The sequence below is a fragment of the Delphinapterus leucas genome, chromosome 1 (genome assembly GCF_059928025.1).
Source record: "Delphinapterus leucas isolate spDelLeu-1000000601 "Yukka" chromosome 1, BTC_Dleu_Yukka2, whole genome shotgun sequence".
NCBI lineage: Eukaryota > Metazoa > Chordata > Mammalia > Artiodactyla > Monodontidae > Delphinapterus > Delphinapterus leucas.
The window spans coordinates 169,119,567-169,139,291 of NC_143129.1; the positions used below are offsets into that span (position 1 = coordinate 169,119,567).

The following is a 19,725-nucleotide window of genomic DNA, read 5'->3' on the forward strand; positions in this document are numbered from 1 at the left end:
CTCTCTGCCCAGAGGGGGCGGCGGTCAGAGGCGGGCAGCACCCCAGTTTTCTCGCCCCCACCCCCGTCGGTACTTGTGGCTGCTGGGAGCCCCGGCTGGCTAGCCCCGGGGTCGGTCAGAAGCGGTGTCCCCTGGGACCAGGTAGGTGCAGTCAGGTGGGGCTGGAGGGGCAGGCGGTGCCCCGCCCCCAGCCCGCCCTAGGCCCCAGGGTCCGGGTTGCTGGGGAGTGGGGGGACGTGAACTTGGGGAGGATTGCTGAGGGAGTTGAAGGCCAAAGCGACCCCGCTCTGAAAAGAGCCTGAAAAGGAAAACTGAGGAGACCTGGAGAGTGAAACTGGTAAAATTTGGGGAGGGGGATGAGGGAATATGGGGAAAGTAAACTAAAAGGACCCCCAAAAATGGTCTGGTGGGGAAAACGGAGGGAACCTGTAGAGATAGAATTTGGGAAAGGGGCTGAGTCGGGGGAGGGAAACTGAGGGGACCCCCACAAGGGCCTGGGAACCTTGAAAGCGAGAATTTGGGGAGGAGCTGAGGGGTCTGGAAGAGAGGAACTGCTAGTTGGGGGGCCTGGGAGAATCAGGTGAGGGAGTTTGCCAGAAAGGGGCCAAGGAGAACCATTTCTGGAGGACGCAGAACGTGGGGCGCAATTCCGGTGGTCCAGAAAGTCCCCCTATCCGGAATCGGCAGAAGTTGGGGGCGAAGTCTGTAGCTGGGAAGGGAGGGGAGGCTGCCACGCTGCAGCCCCCTAGACTCTCCCGCCCAGCACAGGTGGGCGGGTCCCGGTTGGCTAGGGGACTCCTTCAACTTGCTGGAGGCGTGGGTTCCCGTTTCCTGGGGAAGTCCCCGCCCTCGGCAGGGATGGGCTTCTCTGGGTGCCCCCTCCTGGCCCGCGGTGGCGGTCTCGGTCCACGTTCCTCTCGGGATCCGGGAATTGCTGGCCGCCCCGACGGAAATCCTGCCTTTGACCGCGATTGCAGGGGGGGGCTGTCTCCATGGCAACAAGAGGGCGGAGAGACCGAGCCCAGCGCTTGGCTGCAGCAGGACTCAACGCCCGCGGTGCCCCCTTTGGTCCCCTCCCTTCCCCCCCCATTTTGGGTCCTCAGTCGGGGGCGGCCTGCGGGACAGAGGAGTAAGGCAATGATGTTCAGTGTTCAGGGATCCTGAGGTGGGGAATCTGCATTCTCAGGGACTTAGCCAGACTGGGACCTTGATTGCTGTGTGACTTTAGGCAAGTTATGGGGCTTCTCTGGGCCTCATTTTCCTCATTTGAATTATGTAGGACATTATCTCTGCCCCTACCCAGCTCCCATCCCCCACCTTATCCCCAGTCATGAGAACCAGGTGCAAAAAGCAGTTTTTGCCCAGTGTGCTGGAGGGGTTAAGACTTATCACCCCTTCACTTTCCCAAAAGCATGGAGCGGGACCAAAAAGCCTGACAGGGCCTCCAGGAACCAGCACACAGCTGACTTCTAGTGAAATAAATGTTTGTGGGTCTGTTGAGGCCCCATACTGGGAAAGTCAGCAGGTTTGAATATGTCCCCCACACCCGTGCCCCCCCCCTTTTTTTTTGCTATTTTTTGTGTTTATGTTCATGGTATAAGCACTGGTTTGTCAGCAAGTTTCGCCGTTCTCAATTCCAAATAATACAAAGTTCAATATGAGTTTTATGGAAACTTCATTTTATTGAAACCAGTGATCCCTGAATCCTTTGGCATCCTTGCATCTGTGTGTGGTGGTGGGAGAGCAGGGCTCTGTTCCCACTTCTAAGGTGGGAAGATGGAGGTTTGGGAGTGAAGGACTGACAGGCTAGCAGTAGGGACCCAGAGTCCAGGGCATCCCGTCCCTGATGTGGTGAAGGAAGTAGCCAGAGATGAGGCCGGCGTTCCCCCCGAACCCTACCAAATCCCACGTAGCCCTCTGGAGGGGGCAGCGGGTGAGGAGGGGCGTGATGGAAGAAGGTATGGGGTTCCTGGGCTTCATGGCTGGCACCTGCTCCCCAGTGGGTGTGAAGTGGTGAGGGCGGAGAGTGTCTGTGGGTGTGCTTTGGGCTTTGAGTGAGTGAGCATGGGCATGTGAGCATATGTGTGGGTGTTTGGGTGCCCTCTGCAGCCACCTGGGGCTGACGTGGCAAAGGAAGTGGCCAGACTTTTGGGAGGATGGGTGGGGAGACCCCAGAACTGGGGAAGGAGGAGCCAGGGCCCTTCCTGCACAGAGCAGACCAGGCTGGGCTACCATGGGACCCCGGGGAAGTCTGGCCACACAGTGGAATCTAGGCTCCTGTTCCCTCAGCTCCCCCTGGACCACCCATGGCTCCCATCCCCCAAGAATCTCCATTCCCTCAGGACTCCTATTTTAGAGGCTAATGGGTAGGTTTTCAGCAACAGATGAGAAACCACCTTTACCCACAAGAAATGGAGAAAATTCAGCTGACGCCCTCAGGGCCATGTGGAGGGGAAAGTGAGTGTGGCCCCTCTCCCCGCTGTAGGCACCTGGCCCTACCGGGGTGGCAGAGTCAGACTCTGGTATGGCCTCTTAGCCCCTGGGTGTTCAGGGCTGGGGGTGGTAAGGCCTCAAGCAGGAATGGTGCGAGATGGTTGGAGGTCCTATGAGAGGCGAGGGCCTCAGTGAGGGAGATGGGGGGCTCAGTAAGGGCACTAGAGCCAGTGAGGGGTGGAGGGTCCCAGTGAGGGGTGGAAGCATTCATCAGGGGTGTCAGGCCTTGGCGAGGGACGGGGTGTGGCGGGGCTGAGACTTGGGCCTGCTCCTGGCCAGCCCAGAGCCCTGAGGAGGAGCCGGAACTCTTGCTGGATGGTGGTTTCCTGCTGCTGTTCAGTCCCAGTTCCCTTATGGTGAAATCCCCCAGGCAGCTGGGTCAGCTCAGCCCTCCCGCCGCACCCAGAGCACTTCTCTTTCTTCTCAGCCTTGCCACTCCTCCTCCTTCAGCCTCGGAGGGGGCTTCCTCAAGGGAAGGGAACAGAAGTGAAAGTTCACTGAGCAACTACTGAGTGCCCTGTGCTTTCAGGGGCTTGACTACAGTTGATGCGCAGAAGCAACCCCATGAGGTAGAGATTTAGATTCCTATTTTCTAGGCGAAGGAACTGCAGCTCAGAGAGAAGTGAACTGACTTGCCCAATGTCTCAAGCTACTTGTCAGGCAGGGTAGAATTTGAGGCGAAATCTGTCTTCAGATCCCACAGGACGTCCTGTGTCTACATCAAAGCCCTGATGTGGCATTGGCAAGTATGGACCTCAAGAAAGATGGGTGAGCCTGGGGCTCCTATGTCCAGGAGTAGGGGTGGGAGGGAGGCAGGTTCCCTGCTGGGTGGCCAGCTGCCGTATGGCAGGGGTGGTGTGATCAGTTGGCCAGGAGCTGGGTAGGAAATATGACATTCACCAGTCAGGGACAGCATGACCTCCTGCTCAGGCTTTGGAGAGCATAGCCAGGAACAGAACTCTGGACCCAAATTAATAATCCTGGCTTTGAATCCCCTGTCTGGCTGTTTGACCTCCAGCAAGTGACTTCCCCCCTACACACAAGAGGGAGGTAGACTGATAAATGGTCCCTGGGGTCATTCTAGCATATGGTTCTCAGCCTCACTCAGCCACACTGGGCAAGAGCCTTCCCAATAACTGCACAGAAGGTACAGATGCAAAAACTGAGGCTCAGAGAGCTCACATTATTCACCCAAGGCCCCAGAGCTGGGTAGGACCACACAGAGGGAGATGCTGAAGGTGGGAACAACATGGTCCAGGACTGGACCTCAGCTCTGACATCCACAACCTGATTTTGATCCAGATCAGACTTTGGAAACCAACTCCTGTCAACCAGATGTTCAAGAGGCGTGTTTATTAACAGACTCAACTCCCTGCAGTGACCAGAACACTTGTAGCCGTTCTCTGAGCTAGTGCCTTTCTGGTATTAGCAGGCAGCCTAGATCAGCGCTGAGAAAAGAGAGACCTGGATTCAGATTCTAAGAGCTATGAAAATCAGTGATTGCCTGAGAGACCCTGGGCAGGTCACTTCCCCTCGCTGGGCTGTAATGAGAATTCAGGGCATGTAGCACAGGGCCTGGCACACTGTAGGTGCTCATTAAGGTACATACGTTATTGCTTTCACAAGGACTTCAAAATACAACATCGCTTATGACGGGCTTTGGAGCCAAATTGATTGGGGTTGCATTTTAGCTTCCCCTTACTTGCTATGTAGCTAATCTTAGGGAAGTTATTTAACACATTTGTGACTCAGCTTCTTTTTCTGTAAAATAGGGGTAAAAATAAAACCTACCTCATAGGGTCACTAAATGAGATCAATCATGGGAATTGCTTGGCACAATGTCAGGCACTGAGTAGGTGTTTAATAAATTAGCATTTTAAAACTAATAGTCATTGCCCCCCCACCCCAGACTTTTAGGAAGTCAAATTACCCTCCTAGGAATTGGTGGCTGGTAGTTGAGATCAGAGCTAGGTGAGGACAGAGTCCTGGGGGGCTATTTTCATGCAGATGCCAAGCAGAGAGGACCCTACCTGCTCCCTTTCTCTTTTTCCTATCTTTAGCTCTTTAGTTCTCTGTCTCTGCCTCTCTCTTTCTCCGTCTCTGCCCCTCTCTGTCTCTCTACCTCTCATTTCTGTTTGTCTCTTCTCTTTGTTTCTTTCTGGCAGTGATATGCTGGAGCTAGCTAGCTGGTACTTGCTCTTGGGAGCTGATTCTGCGAATCTCTTTCCAGCCCAGCGTTCAGGAAGTCACTTCAGTAACTTGAAATCAGCCATGGTGGGAATATTTACACCATGGAAATCAGCAACTGCTACAAATCAGGGCCTTTTTCCCCCCTTTTCTTTTAAGTCAGTATACCAGGATACCCTCACCCCTGCCCCCGCTGCCTTGCCAGGGCTCTCCCTAAGCCCATAGAGCCTTCCGCCTCCTTCTCGGAAGCTGACAGTTTCTGAACCCACGTTCCACTCCAGGCATGCAGAATTCTGGGCTCCCCTTAGGCTGATTTGCAAACATTGTGGTAACAGGTACCTGTGCATTGTTGGAAGTGGCCACATTGTATCTAAGTGGGGACCCAAGAGGTTGTATAAGTTTGTATCTCTTACAGAGGGGAGCTCTGTGTGGGTCTGTGACTCAGGGATGGGGGAGCTACATATATCTCTGGGTTTCCCTCTGGGGGCTCTGTGCACCTGTGCATGCTTGCAGGAATGGCTGTAATCCTCTGTGTCTGTGACCAGGCAATGGAGAGAAGTGGTTCAGATCCTGGAACCAAACGCCAGGATACATCATCTGTGTGACCTTGGGCAAGTTTCTAAACCTCTCTGTGCCTCAGTTGCCTTATCAATAATTATAATACTTACCTCGTAGAGTTGTCGTGAGAATAAAATGAGGTAATATATATATAAAGCGTTGAATGCAGTGGCTGGCACAGAGGAAGTGCTATAAATCCTCCATATGCTATTCTTTGGGAGAGGCTGTGTGTGTGTGTGTGTGTGTGTAGATGGGTGAGGGCTGAAGGTGTGTGTGTATTCACAGATGTCTGCATCTGTGAATCTGTACAGAGGAGCTCAGAGTCTCTGTGTGAGGCGCTGCATGTAGCTGAGGTGACGTGTGTGCGTCTGAGAAGGTGTCGGGAGGGCCGTGTGGACCTGCGTGTAGGGGTCTGTGTTGTTTGAGATGTGCAATGTGACTTCCTGTGAGAAGACCTCCATTCTCACCCTATAACCTTTGTTTTCATCTTACCCCCATCTGTTTCCTCAGTGCCTGAAATCCCCTCCCTTAGCTCTAGATGCCCCCCACCTCCATGTCTATTCTCTCCCTGAGTCTAACCAGCCCTGTAGCCCTTCAGACAGTGGCTTCACCCCAGGGGAGGGGTCCTGAGGTGAAGATCTCGGCAATGGCTTGGTGAACAGGGCCTATTTTGGGGCTCAAACCACAGCCTGCTTCACAGCTCACCACATGGGTGTCACCCCCCCACACACACACGGGAGAATGGTTACAGTGGAGCATGAGACAGGCTGGTGGGTCTAGAGTGGGAGTCAGGGCACTGATGTGACAGAGCCATCAGCTAAGCAGCTGGATCCAGTGGATCCAGGAAGGCTTCCTGGAAGAGGTGAGTAGTGCTGGGTAGGAGGGGCAGGACCCATAGAGAAGAGGGGGGAGGCTATCCATAAAGGGAACTGGACTTGGGAGTTGAGAAAAGCAAGACCGGGCACCTGTCCCAAGGATCCTTGGGCCCCTCTGGGAGAAATCAGGGTTCACTGGGTTGGTGAACCCTCTCATATCTCATATCTGAGGAAACCGAGCCCTCTCCCCAGCAGTTCCTCTCTGAGTGTTGCAGTGGCAGAGTTTCTGGAGGGGCGTGGAGAGCCCTTGCTCAATGACCTGCCTGCTGTGTCGCTCAGAGGACACAAAGGCTTGGCTCACTTAGGGGTTCCCCAAGAGACCCTGGTGGCTCTGGCTTCTGACCTGGGCCTTCCCCTGATGTGGGGATAAGAACAAGCTCTGGAGGTAGGTGTCCACCTACACTCAGCTACCAGATATAGTCCTGGGGTTGCCAGGGTTTACCCAGCCCAGGGTGGGAACAGAGGCAGCGCCTGGAGGCTGGGCTTGTTTTTAGGAGACAGTGACCAGAGGCCTGTAGTGAGCTGAGCAGGGCTTGACAGAAATCCTATTAGAGACATGAGTCTAACCCAAAGATACGAGTGTGTGAGTGTATGAGTCTGTTAGCCTGAGAGGCAGCCTGTGGCGTGTGTGTGCCTGTGTGTGCTACCATGCATCAGAGCCTGGGCTCGTGTGAGAGTCAGTTGTGTTGGTGTGTGGCAGTGCTGGTGAGCACACTCATGCAAGTGTGCGCTGTGAGTACTGGTGTGTGACTGTGTGCTACCATGGGTGCTACTCTATGTGTTGGTGTGTCAGGTGGATATGAGTGCGAGAGGGCTGGTGTGGTGGCGTGTCCTGTCTGGGGGTGGATGTATAAGTGAGCCGGGGCTGTGGGAAGGAAAATGAAGGCAGAAGGCACGCTAGGGCCGAGCCCGGGCCCCCTGGCTTCCCGGAGAGGACAGGCGCCGGCATCTGGCTGCAGGAACACTGGCAGAGACTTCACCTTCCGTGTCCTCTGTCTCGCCTTCAGGTCTCTGGCCCCTCCCAAGGACCATGCCGCAGCCCCACTGACCCAGGAGTAGGGGCCTGAGGGGTGAGTGGGAGGAATGGGGACTGAGGGCTCTCAGGGTCAGGAAATGGGGTAGGGGTGGCCTTTCTGGGCCCCACAATTCCTCACAGCCCCCTCCTCCTACAAGGACCCTGTTGCTAGGTAACAGATGGGGGAGCCGGAATGAGGCAGCTTGAAAGGCCAGAGGCTGGACCCACGACAGGAAATGGCCTTGATCCCCCTCTGCAGGGAAGCTCCAGGTGCAGGCACACAGCCCTCACACACACTTACACACATTGATACATAGACATGCACACACACACAGAGACACACACATACCCACAGAGACATGCACACCTACTTACACAGACCTACACACACAGATACACACACGCAGACAGGCACAAATACTCCCACTCAGGGCTATGCACACAGACGTGACACACAGATACAGAGGCACCCACTCACACACACCCACCTGCATGCACAGTCACACACACACACACAGGCACGCACATGCACGCTCACACAGAAACACATACATACGTAATACTCATACAGACATGAACACACAGGGTCATCACATGCCATAAACATACACACACTCATACACACACTCACATACACACACAGACGCAGACATTCACAAAAGGCTGCACATACACACACACACACAGACACACACACACCAGCAAACTCACAAATACTCAGAGATACACACACAAGCACTCTGACGGAGTCACGGAAACCCAACACATTGAAGCACTAGGAGGCAAAAATATGTAAATGAACACAGCAACATCGTGAAGCAGAAAACCAGCCCCGTGGAGGAGACACATACTCTCTCCACACACACTAAGGCAGCTGGGGGGGTGGACGCAACGGTGGCCCTGCCCCACCTTTATCCCTCACTAGGGAGGACACCCCCTACTCCAGGCCTGAGAGAGGAAGCTGCATGCCTGCGTGAGTGTGTGTGTGCAAGCGTGCGTGCATGTGTGCCTAGGGTGACATATCTGGCAGGGGCCCCAAGTGAAGCATGCCCCCGTTCTGTAGCAGGGCACGTGGAATGGGCTGTGTGTTCTGCAAGAAGTTGGAGCCGGGGCCCAAGGAGGATGGTGGCCTGGAAGAGGACTTCAGGGGCTACGGGGCTGCAGACTGCTGTGGCCCTGCCCCTACTCAGGGCTGGCCTGCATCCTCCTTCGCCCATATCCCCAACTACAACTTCTCCCCTCAGCCCGCCAGCCCCGCCTTCCTCAATGGGGGCACCGTCAGGGCCATCTCAGGTGAGTCCAATGGGCTGGAGTCAGGCACTGACTGGACCCTGGCAGGACCTAGGGGACGGAGACACTTGGACTTGCCCTTAGGAGCCTCCATTATGATTTGGGAGACACGGCCCTGCTTTTAGCGCACAGTCTGAGGGAGTATGTACAGCCCTACCCTCAGAAACCCCAGTCTGAGGGGGAGACATAGTTCTGTTCCCAGTCTGAGAGAAGGACTCTGATGACAGATGCCGGTGGGAAGTCTGCTTGGTGGGGGAGAGCAGAAGCGACTCCCCAGGGAGCCCCCAAGCGGGGAGGGATGGGCTTGAAGGTGTGTGTCCTGAATCCATGTCCAAAGCAGAAATCCACTGGATTCCAAAGACCTTTGCGATCCAGTGCACTGCAGCAGTGGGGAGGCATAGTACCTGGCTGTGGAACAGGACTCTGGGGGTGCAGCCCCTGTGGTGCCCCCTGATGAGTAGCCCTGACTCTGCAGGGACTGGGGTGACCCTGTTCATCGCCCTTTATGACTATGAGGCCCGAACAGAGGATGACCTCACCTTCGCCAAGGGCGAGAAGTTCCACATCCTGAACAACATGTAAGTGATCAGGCCACCAGCTCAGGACACGGCCTAGACTGGGAGCAGGACCCAGAGAGGAATCCTACCTGGTCCTTGTCCTCAGAAAGCTCTAGCCTAGTTTGGGAGGGATACTTGACAACCACAAGCCGGGGTGGTTGCTACTATGTAGGGGAAGCCTGAGGAACTATGGGCACAGAAAGAACACCAGCCATGGTCTCCAGGGTAGTAGTGATCAGGGCAGGCTTTCTGGAAGTGATTTCTAAGCTGAGACTAGAAAAATGAATAGACATTGAAAGAAGGGGTGAGAAAAAAGGAAGAGAGAGCGAGAGAGAATGAAACTAGAGAGAACGAAACTAAATGATGACTTCTGGAAACCACCAAGTGGTTCGGTATAGGTGGGCCATAAAGTATGAAGTGCAGAACAGAGAGAGCAGATCCTGGAGAGGTGGGTGGGAGCAGATTCTGCAGGGCTTTTTAAGCCATCTTTAGGAGTCTGGATTTTATCAAGAAGGAAATATAGCCATTGGAGGGGTTTTTAATGGAGAAGTGACCTAGTTAGCTGTCCACTGCCCGCCCAAACCCCAGCCCAGCTGAAGTGCCAGAAAAGAAAGCCAGGAGGCCCAGATGTCCCCAAACATATTCCTTCAGCAGGGAGAAGCTCCCGGGGCAGCTGCAGTGGCTGGGGGCAGAACAGACGAAAGCCTTGGGGAGGGTGTGTACCCAAGGTGAGGGGTTGGCAGGGCCAGTGTCCACCTGATCCTCGGTGTGACCCTGCCTGGCCCCATGGTGCCCCAGGGGCTGGGTTGCCAACGCCGCCGCCTGTTCTGTGCCTTCAGCGAGGGTGACTGGTGGGAGGCTCGGTCCCTCAGCTCTGGACAAACTGGCTACATTCCCAGCAACTACGTGGCCCCTGTGGACTCCATCCAGGCTGAAGAGTAAGTAGGGGTTGTGGGGAGGCCCAGCCTTACAGACAGGACCCTGGAGTCCAGACTCAAGGCCACCTCTTGGGCAAGTCACAGCTCCACTCTGAGCCTGTCTCCTTACCTGTAATTCTGTAAGATCTTTGTGAGGATAAAAAGATAATAATGATGACACTAAGAGTAAGTAAATATTATCTAGCATGTACTATGTTCTGGACACTATTCAAAGTGCTTCCTGTGCATTAACAAAGTTAGAAACTAATAGAATCCTATTTTACAAATGAGGAAACTGAGGTACAGAGAAATTAAATATCCTGCCCAGTTCACATGGCTAGTAAGTAGGTGGAGCTGGTATTTGAACCCAGATAGTCTGGCTACATTTGCTAAGCATTATATATATATAGCCTCTCGGAGATAACAGCAGTGTATGAACTTTAAAAAAAATTGTAAAGTGCTAAACAGATGGAAGGGGGCAGTACTTAGAATTAATTCTATTAAGGAATCAGGCAAGTATCATTTATGGAGTATCTTGATGTAATTGAGATACTATGGCAGATACTTTACCTATCTAGATTCATTTAATTCTCACAGTAACACTATGGATATTATTATTGTCCCATTTTACAGATGAGGAAACTGAGGCTCATAAAAACTCTTTATCTAGCCTCACGTATACATACATATATGGGAAAAGTAAAGATTGGAGAGACGGCAGAATGGGAGTCACCAGGACTTAGTGACTGATTTGCCATTGGGCTATGGGGAGTGGGAGGAATCCAGGGTGACCCAAAACCTTCTTGAGGAACTGAGTGGGTGCCATTTGCTAAAGTGGGGAACACAGGAGCAGGTACAGATACATGAGCGAGCTTGTTAGGTTGAATTCGTGGAGAGGAACACCCACATGGAAGAGACGGCCAGCAATTAGATTAGGCTGTGCTTTGTATGCGAGGTGCCCAGCCCATGCCAAGCCATGCCCCTGAATTAGCCCAGAGGAAGGGGCATCTTATTCTCATTGGAACTAAGCCTCCTTAGTTTGTTTGCTGTGGCTCCTGCAGAGGGCACACCTGGGCTGGGGTGGCAGGACTCTTCAGAGTGGAGATGATAAATAGAGCTGCACAGGGGAGTGAAGGAAGACAGAGAAGAGTGAGAAAGAGATTGGCCCTAGGACCCAACTTTGGAAAGAGCTGTTGGAAAACCAGGCCAGGCTAAGTCAGAACAGCCAAGAGGGTGGAGGGGAGGTTTCAGGAAACAAGAGAGGGAGTGTCAGAGGCTGCCACTGGATTTGGCAGTGGGGGTGACCTTGGTGAGAGATCTCTCCATGTGAAGTGGGGGTGGAGGCCAGACAGCAGAGCCTGGGAGGGAGTGGGAGGTGAGGAAGTAGAGACCCAAGTGTGAAGTGCTTTTTCAAGTGAAGGAAGGTGAGAGATATAGCAGAATGTTGATGGCAGGATGGAGCTTAGAACGGTTTCCTTTGGGGAAGGAAGAAATGTGGGCATATGTAGAGGCTGGTGGTGGGATGCAGAGGCTGCAGATGGGGGCTGGTCGGTGGGGGAGAGGCGTCCTTGAGCAGATGGGAGTGAACGGGGTCCTGAGCTCAAACGGGATGAGGCCTTCATCTGGAGAGGGTGGCAGGAGGCATGGAGGAGAGGAGAGGTGATGAGGCAGAAGACGAGAGGTTTGGGGCAGTGTTGTGAAGTTCAGAGAGGCACTCCATGCAGTGTCATGGTTAAGAACAGTGTCGTGGTCGAGAGCGCATGCCCTAGAGCAGACAGCTTAAGAGTCGAGTGGCTGTGGGTAAGTTGCTTAACCACTAGGCATTTCAATTTTCTCGTCTGTCTAACGGGGTTAATAATAGTACCTACTTCACAGTGTTGTTATAAGAATTAAATGAATACATATATGTATGACAGCAGAGCCTGACACAAAATAAGTGCTGTTATGCTTATGTCAATTATTAAGGAAGTAGCTAATGTCATGGGCGTGAGTGGGGGCAGAGCATTGATAAAACTTGGGAATGTGTTCTGTTTGCATAGTTCTTCAACAGTTTCTCCTTTCCCACCCTGCCTGCCCTCCTGGACACGCTATTCGCCAATGCCTTCCCCTCTTCCCCAAACTGTGCGTAGTACCCAGGTATGGATTGACAGTCCCAGAGTTCACTGGGACTTGATTTGAAAACTATGCTCCCTTGATTTGAAAACTATGCTCCTTTTAATTCAGCCCAAGATGGTCACAGGCCAATTTAGTGATCAAACGACATCTGAGTCTTCTATGACACCTACGGTCACCTCGACTCTCCCAGTGTACTCTCACAGTTGGTTTCAGGCTACAGTTCAGTCCCAGAAAGAATATCCAAGAGACAGCAGGGATGCTTGAGGTCTGAGGTTGAAGTAGAGACTTAGAACAGCATCCAGATTTAAGAGAGTGGAGGAAAAGCAGCAGTCAGAGCTGGGCAGCAGCCGTCAAAAAGAGGGAAGAGGGAGTTCCCTGTCAGTCCAGTGGTTGGGGCTCGGCACTTTCGCTGTCGTGGCCCGGGTTCAATCTCTGGTCAGGGAATTAAGATCCCACAAGCCACGAGGTGCAGCCGAGGGGGAAAAAAAAGGAGGGGAAGAGAAGCAGGAAGGGGTGTCGTTCTGGACGACAAATGAGGAAAGGGTTTGAGATGTGTGCAGGGAGAGGAATCTGAGCGACTGCCTGCGATGGTGGGAAAAGAAGTAGGGTGGGTGGCAAAGGATTTCAGGTGGAGCTCATCAGCCAGCCCTGTGGGCAGGTCAGTTCCCCTCTCTGTGCCTCAAGTTCCTCATCTGTAAATGAGCCTATGGAAGAAGCGGTAGTGAGATGGACCCTGATGAGGTCACTGATGACCAGGGTTCTAGCAATTTAAATTCAAGAGAAACCCAGAGAGTGGAGAGAAGTCTAACCTTTATTGGGCACCTTCTGTGTACCAGGCATTCTACATTCGCCTTCTCTGTGATCCTCCGAATCAGGCTGAATCTTGGCTACTGAGGTGACTTTTCCCAGGAGGCTGAGTTGGGGGTTGAACTGGGTGTATCTGACTCTTGCCTGCCCTCCCAACAGGTGGTACTTTGGAAAGATCGGGAGGAAGGACTCAGAGAGGCAGCTGCTCTCCCCAGGGAACCCCCGGGGGGCCTTTCTCATTCGAGAGAGCGAGACCACCAAAGGTGGGGCTGTGCCACTGACCATACAACAGGGAAGCCTAGCCATTTGGGGGAGGCTAGGAGCAGTGGGGTGGGGCTTGGGACAGGGCCACGACTGGGACAGGGTTGGAGGGGCAGAGATAAAACTGGGACTGGGTTCAGGGGATGTGGCCATCCAACCTCAGAGTCCCCAGCCCTTTGGGCCTTTCTGGGCTCCCAGACTGGGGATGACGAGGAAAGCTGGCCCAAAGGTGACCCTTGCCCACAGGCGCCTACTCCCTGTCCATCCGGGATTGGGACCAGGCCAGAGGCGATCACGTGAAGCATTACAAGATCCGCAAGCTGGACACAGGTGGCTACTACATCACCACGAGGGCTCAGTTCGACTCGGTACAGGAGCTGGTGCAGCACTACCTTGGTGAGGGCAGCCCTCAAGGCTGGCGTGTGCTTCAGATTCCTGAACCAGTCCGCTGAGACTGAGGCCCAGAGAAGGGGCTCCCAAAGCAGTGGTGGCTGGACCAGAACTAGAACCCAAATATCCGGGCTCCCAGCCCAAGATCCTGCTCTGTAGGTTTCCAGAGGAAACTGAGGCATGAAGCTGTCCATGGCCAAACGATGCCCTCTAATGTCTGAGCTGGGTAGGAGACTGAGTGGACCTGACTTGGAGGATGGGCTGTGGGGTTGAGGGGAAGGTTAGCATCCATGCCTGGTTTCTGCTTTGGTTGCTTAGGCCAAGGATAGGTCCGTGGAAGGGTGAGGGCTTCATGTCCACACCTTTGTCTGGAATTCCCAAATCCATTTCTACCTGTCAGGCCCAGCTGGAGGCCACCTCTTATGGGAAGGCCCAGATGGAGGCCACCTCTTATGCGAAGGCCCCCAATCCTTTCAGGGATCATCTCTCCCTCTGGTGCCACCTCCTTCCCTGGGCACCAACATGTTCACCTACTCAGTGGACCAGGTTGCCTTCTGCCCTGGCCTGTGACCTCAACTGTGTCCTAGTTCCTTATAACTGATCTTGGGGGCTGGGGTGGGGTGAGGAATGTGTGGGCCATTCTGGTCTGCCTTTGACCTCCAACCTCCCAATCCCCCACTGCCCAGAGGTGAACGATGGGCTGTGCCACCTGCTCACGGCGGCCTGCACCACCGTGAAGCCGCAGACGCTGGGCCTGGCCAAGGACGCCTGGGAGATCAGCCGCAGCTCCATCGCGCTCGAGCGGCGGCTGGGTACCGGCTGCTTCGGGGATGTGTGGCTGGGTACGGAGGTCCTGGGAGCGGGGGCCGGGGCCCGAGGCAGGGGCGAGGGCTTGGGACGGCGGCGAGCCGGTCCTGACAAGCCTTTCCGCCCGACAGGCACGTGGAACGGCAGCACGAAGGTGGCGGTGAAGACGCTGAAGCCGGGCACTATGTCCCCGAAGGCCTTCCTGGCGGAGGCGCAGATCATGAAGCTGCTGCGCCATGACAAGCTGGTGCAGCTGTACGCAGTCGTGTCGGAGGAGCCCATCTACATCGTGACAGAATTCCTGTGCCACGGTGAGGGGCGGGGTCATGAGGCGGAGTCTGGAAGGGCGGGATTTGGGGCGAAGTTAAGGTGCGTGTCTCTGGGGGAGGAACTTGGGTGGCGACTTGGGATGGGGCGAGAAACAATGGGCAGGGTCCGAGTGAGGGGCCGGAATGAGTGAAAACACAGGAGCGCTGGGAGTGGGGGCGGGGCCAAGTTAGACGGGGCGGGCCCGGCCTGGGGGCGGAGCCCCGTGGGTGGTCAGCTGGTGGGTGGAGCTTGGGCGAGTGAAGGCGGGATCTGTGATGAGAAAGGATCTGGGGCAGAGTCTTAGTGGGGTTTGTCTAGGGAAGATGGAGGAAGAGAAGAAATGAGACGTGGGCAGAATCAGGGTGTCTGTGAGAGTAGGGCCTGGGCGAGATCTGTGAAGGGTTGAGGCACCTGGCAGAATCCTGAGCGGAGGCGGATCTAGGGTGAGAGGCCTGGGAGCAAGGGATGGGGTCAAACTATGTGAGAGGAGTCATGGAGAGGGGCGAGGCCAAGCGAGAGAAGGCAAGCCTGGAGCTGGGAGTAGTGTCTTGATGCTGATTTTTTGAGTTCTCCTCCCCAGGTAGCTTGCTGGAGTTCCTCAAGGACCGGGAGGGCTGGGATTTGAGGCTGCCCCAATTGGTGGACATGGCAGCCCAGGTAAACTGGGACAACAGCCTTTAACTCTCAGAGCCCCTCCTATTATTTTCCATAAATCCCTGTGTCCTCAAACGCCTAGCCTACCCCTGGAAGTGCAGCCCCAGCCCCCTGGATCATCTGTGCGACCTGAGGCAGGGCACTGCCCCTCTCTTTGAGCCCCAGTCTGGAAAGTGGGTTTTTCAAATGATCCCTCACACAAACCATGGTGTTCCCATCTCTCTATACCTTCGCCCCCAGGTAGCTGAGGGCATGGCCTACATGGAGCGCATGAACTACATCCACCGAGACCTGAGGGCAGCCAACATCCTTGTGGGGGAGCGGCTGCTGTGCAAGATTGCTGACTTTGGGCTGGCCCGTCTCATCGAGGATGATGAATACAACCCCCATCAAGGTGCCCTGCCTCACCCCACCTTCCAAGAGCTCCCCAGTGCACCAAGGGGCTGCCATGGGGCCCCACCTTCCCGCAGACCATCCGGGACATTCCCACTCTGATGTAGTGTAAGAGGCAACTCTGGGTTCAAACCCAGCTCCTCCACTTACCAACCATGTGGACTTGGGCAAGTCACCTAACCTCTCTGGGAGCTGTCTTTTCTGACAATAAAATTCTCAATGAAAATATTCAGACAACAGTAAGTCAACAGATATTTATCAAGCACATACTATGTGCAAGGCACTGCTATAAATCTCAAGTGAAAGACCATAGAGTGTAATAGGGAAAATGCTGTAGCCAGAATACCTGGGTATGAATCCTAGACACTTACAAGCTGTGTGATTTGGCCAAGTTATTAACTACTCAGTGCCACCTTTTCCTCTTCTGCACAATGGGGATAATAATAGTAATAGTAAAAAAAATAGTAATAAAACTCACAGGGCTTTCATGAAAGTTAATTGAATTAATGCACGTAAATCGCTTAAAATGGTGCCTGGCACATGGCAAAGGTTATACAAGTGTTAGCTATTATGATGATGAGAATTATTACAATGTTTGTAAAGTGCCCGGTACTATACCAGACACAGTAACAAGTGCTGGCTAGATACCAGGTCTTTTCTGTTATGCCCAGAGACCTCTGTGCTTAGGGTCTCCTGTCCTAAAGATGCCATTCTCTTAATCCAGCTGTTCCCAGGGATTTCTGCACTAACTTTCCCTTCTCCCCCAATCTCCCCAGGGACCAAGTTCCCCATCAAGTGGACAGCCCCAGAGGCTGCCCTCTTTGGCAGATTCACCATCAAGTCAGATGTGTGGTCCTTTGGGATCCTGCTCACTGAACTCATCACCAAGGGCCGAGTCCCCTACCCAGGTTTGCTGGGAGGTGGGGAGGTGGAAGGGTGGTCATGGGAAGGGCTTCTTCCTGGTTGCCTCTTCAGGAGGGGCTAAGCCCCCTGACTGACGGAGCCCCACCCTCCAGGCATGAATAAACGGGAAGTGCTGGAACAGGTGGAGCATGGCTACCACATGCCGTGCCCCACAGGCTGCCCAGCATCCCTGTACGAGGTCATGGAACAGACCTGGCGTCTGGACCCGGAGGAGAGGCCTACCTTCGAGTACCTGCAGTCCTTCCTGGAGGACTACTTCACCTCCACAGAACCCCAGTACCAGCCTGGGGATGAGACATAGCCTGTTTGGGCATCAACCACCTCTCTGGGGGTGCTCACCAGCCCTTCCAATTGCCAGGGCTCTGGTCCCAAAGCCCCGCAGGCCTAGAACCCTATAGAGTCCTAGCATGTCAGAGCAAGCAAGTTGCTTTTGGCATCATCTAGGGCAACCCATTCATTTTAAAGATGAGGCAAATCAAGGCTCAGAGATAACCCCTCACCAACTCTGGCCGCAAGCTCTATTTCTCTCCTTCCCACTTCTGCCCCTGCATGCCTCTAGTCTTCCTGTCTGCACTCCCCCCACAAAAGAAATGCTCAGATCTTGTCTAGTTATTTATAAAACTGTATATCCTTTCCCTCACTTATCTCCTGTCCCTGCTTTCCTACCCTGTCATCCCACCCTGGTCCTGGCCCCCAGAATTCACCTCCTACTCAATTCTCTCATGTCTGTAAGTTACAAAGAGAGGGAAAGACTTTGCCAGATCCCTTTCCTGCTGGGTGGATTCTGTAGTCCAGGACTGAGGTCCAAGCCCAGGGTGAAGGAGAGCGTTGCTGAGGGCTCATCCCTCTCTGAATCATGTGTGTGTTTACTGATTTTGTAAATAAGAAAAGTGACAATATGAATCCTTGAGCCGTGAAAATCCCTTCCTGTGGGAGGGATGGTGGTCGGTGGGAGGTGAGTGGGGTTGCTTTGGCCGCTGGGAGGCAGGGGAGGTAAGAGAGCGCCCTAATGCCTACTAAGCACAGGGCACCCAAGGTGCCCTAGGACACCCGAAAGCCCTGAAGCTCATCCCCTTGTGAGTTTAGGGCGAGTTGAGAGTTGGATATAGAAGACAGGTAACTGCAGATCAAAACATCTCCTTCATTACTGATGTGGCTTTCAATCTGCATGCGGTGGTTTTGCTAATTCTTTACTTGATTTCAGCAGATCTACTGTTCATCACAGGCACCACAGAAGACCCTCAGGCCTCCCCGAGTGGGGCAGGGGGAAGACCACAGCGGACCCTCTGCAGCTCCCCAGAAGGGACAAGGGGTGGGTGGGGAGAGGCCTGAGAGTCTAGCTCATTGGATTTCACTCGGGGCAACTGTGCCCCCAGGGGGCTTCTGGAGAGGTTTGGAGGCAGTTTTGTTAGTCACAATGACTGGGGGCTCCTACTGGCATGTAGTGGACGGGGAGGGGGGTGCTTAACAGCCTGCCATGTGCCCTGCAATGAAGATTTGCCCCCCCCCGGCTCCCCCTCTGAGGGACTCCAGCAGCTGATGTGCCTCCGGGTGGAAACAAGACGAACAGGGAGGGCTGCCCTGGTGGCGCAGTGGTTGAGAGTCCGCCTGCGGATGCAGGGGACACGGGTTCGTGCCCCGGTCCGGGAAGATCCCACATGCCGCGGAGCCGCTAGGCCCGTGAGCCATGGCCGCTGCGCCTGCGCGTCCGGAGCCTGTGCTCCGCAACGGGAGAGGCCACAACAGTGAGAGGCCCGCGTACCGCAAAAAAAAAAAAAAAAAATAGACGAACAGGGAATAAGGATTCCCACCTCTCCCATCAGGAAGCTGTTGACCCCTGACTTATTAAGGAAATGGCCAGGGGAAAGAGTCTGGGGGTTGGGAATCACTGCTACGCTTGGCAGACAATGACTAAGCATTGACTCTGTGAAGGGCCATTTGCTAGGCAGGACCCTGGGAACACAGAAATGAACAAGACCTGTCCCTGTCCTAGAAGAGTTCACAGTCAGGCTGGGTAAAAATAATAATAACTCATTTATTAAGTGTCAGCTGAATGCCGGATGTGTTTACATCCATCTTTTCATTTAACCCATTCCTGAATCTGGTTCTATGATTAGCCCCCCTCCATTTACAGATGAGGAAACTGAGGCCCAGGGGTTACATGATGTACCAAGGTCACACAGATATACGTGACAGAGCTGGGATTTGAACCCAGGTCTCACACCAAGGCCCATGATCTTTCTACCAGACCTTGCTGCCCCTGGGCCTTGGGAAAAGATCCTATCTGTCCCAGGTGGATGTCTGGGTGATCCTTCTCTCTCGAAATATTGGTAGAAGGAGTCCCTGGAAACCCCCCAAGCTGAGTGACTTAAAGGAAAGTGGATGAGGTGGCCAGTGCAGATGGAGCATTCCCTGTGCTCAGCCCTGTGCTGGGGATGGCTGAACAGGAGTGATAAGATGGGTAGAGGCCAAGTGGCTGCTTAAAGAAGTGGTCACAGGAGTGGGAGCCTTAGCTCTGTACATTCCAACTCTCAGGGACCAAGGCTTCCAGAAGGCCATGGTCTCTGGCAAACCAAACTCACAAGAGCCTGATGTATAAACCAGAAGCCTAGTGTTTCCACCTGCCATGGAGTAAGCAGATAAGAGCACAGTTCTGGAGCTGTAGTGTAGTATTGTGAATCTTGCCTCTACCACTTGCTAGCTGTGCCACTTAGTGCAAGCTATTAATCTCTCCAAGCCTCAATTTCTTCATCTTTGAAATGGAAATAAATGCACAATACATGTTAGCTGTCTTTGTCACTACCACTTACAAATCATTTACTGTATGCCAGACATCCTACTAAGTGCATGCCGCCTACTAAGTGCACAGAGCCCTATAAGGTGAGGGCTATTATATCTTGATTTTACTAATAAGGAAACTGAAGCGCAGTGAAGTAAATAGATTATAAGACATAATGGCAGAGCAGGGGCTTGAACCAGGTCCTCTGACTCCAAAATCAGTGCTCTCAGTATCTAGAGTCTTTTCCTAGGACCAGACTATTCCTGTCTGACCAAAGGGGCTCTGCCTGGCACCTGGATGTCCATTTAGTTTAAATGGAGGCCCAGCAAGGCAGTGAGCCACCTGGAGTCCACCAGGCCCCCATGACTCCTCAGCAGAGACCAGAGCCACCTGA

The 19,725-nt window shown here is 53.8% G+C and overlaps 1 protein-coding gene across 6 annotated transcripts; it reads left to right on the top strand.

Moving 5' to 3' along the window:
* Window positions 1-17: 17 nt before the first annotated feature.
* FGR (FGR proto-oncogene, Src family tyrosine kinase) lies at window positions 18-17,455 on the top strand. Of its 6 annotated transcripts, none has more exons than XM_022551821.2 (13): window positions 18-141; window positions 7,121-7,183; window positions 8,192-8,421; window positions 8,894-8,996; window positions 9,815-9,913; window positions 12,974-13,077; window positions 13,322-13,471; window positions 14,152-14,307; window positions 14,404-14,583; window positions 15,162-15,238; window positions 15,476-15,629; window positions 16,405-16,536; window positions 16,645-17,455. In XM_022551821.2, the coding sequence occupies exons 3-13, from the start codon at window positions 8,205-8,207 to the stop codon at window positions 16,851-16,853; spliced, it is 1,581 nt and encodes a 526-aa protein (XP_022407529.1). In that variant the 5' UTR covers window positions 18-141; window positions 7,121-7,183; window positions 8,192-8,204; the 3' UTR covers window positions 16,854-17,455. The 6 variants fall into 6 exon arrangements, with proteins under 6 accessions (XP_022407529.1, XP_022407532.1, XP_022407533.1 ...); XM_022551824.2 differs by having other exon boundaries at window positions 8,195-8,421; XM_022551825.3 differs by lacking the exon at window positions 7,121-7,183 and having other exon boundaries at window positions 20-141.
* The last annotated feature ends 2,270 nt before the right edge of the window (window positions 17,456-19,725 follow it).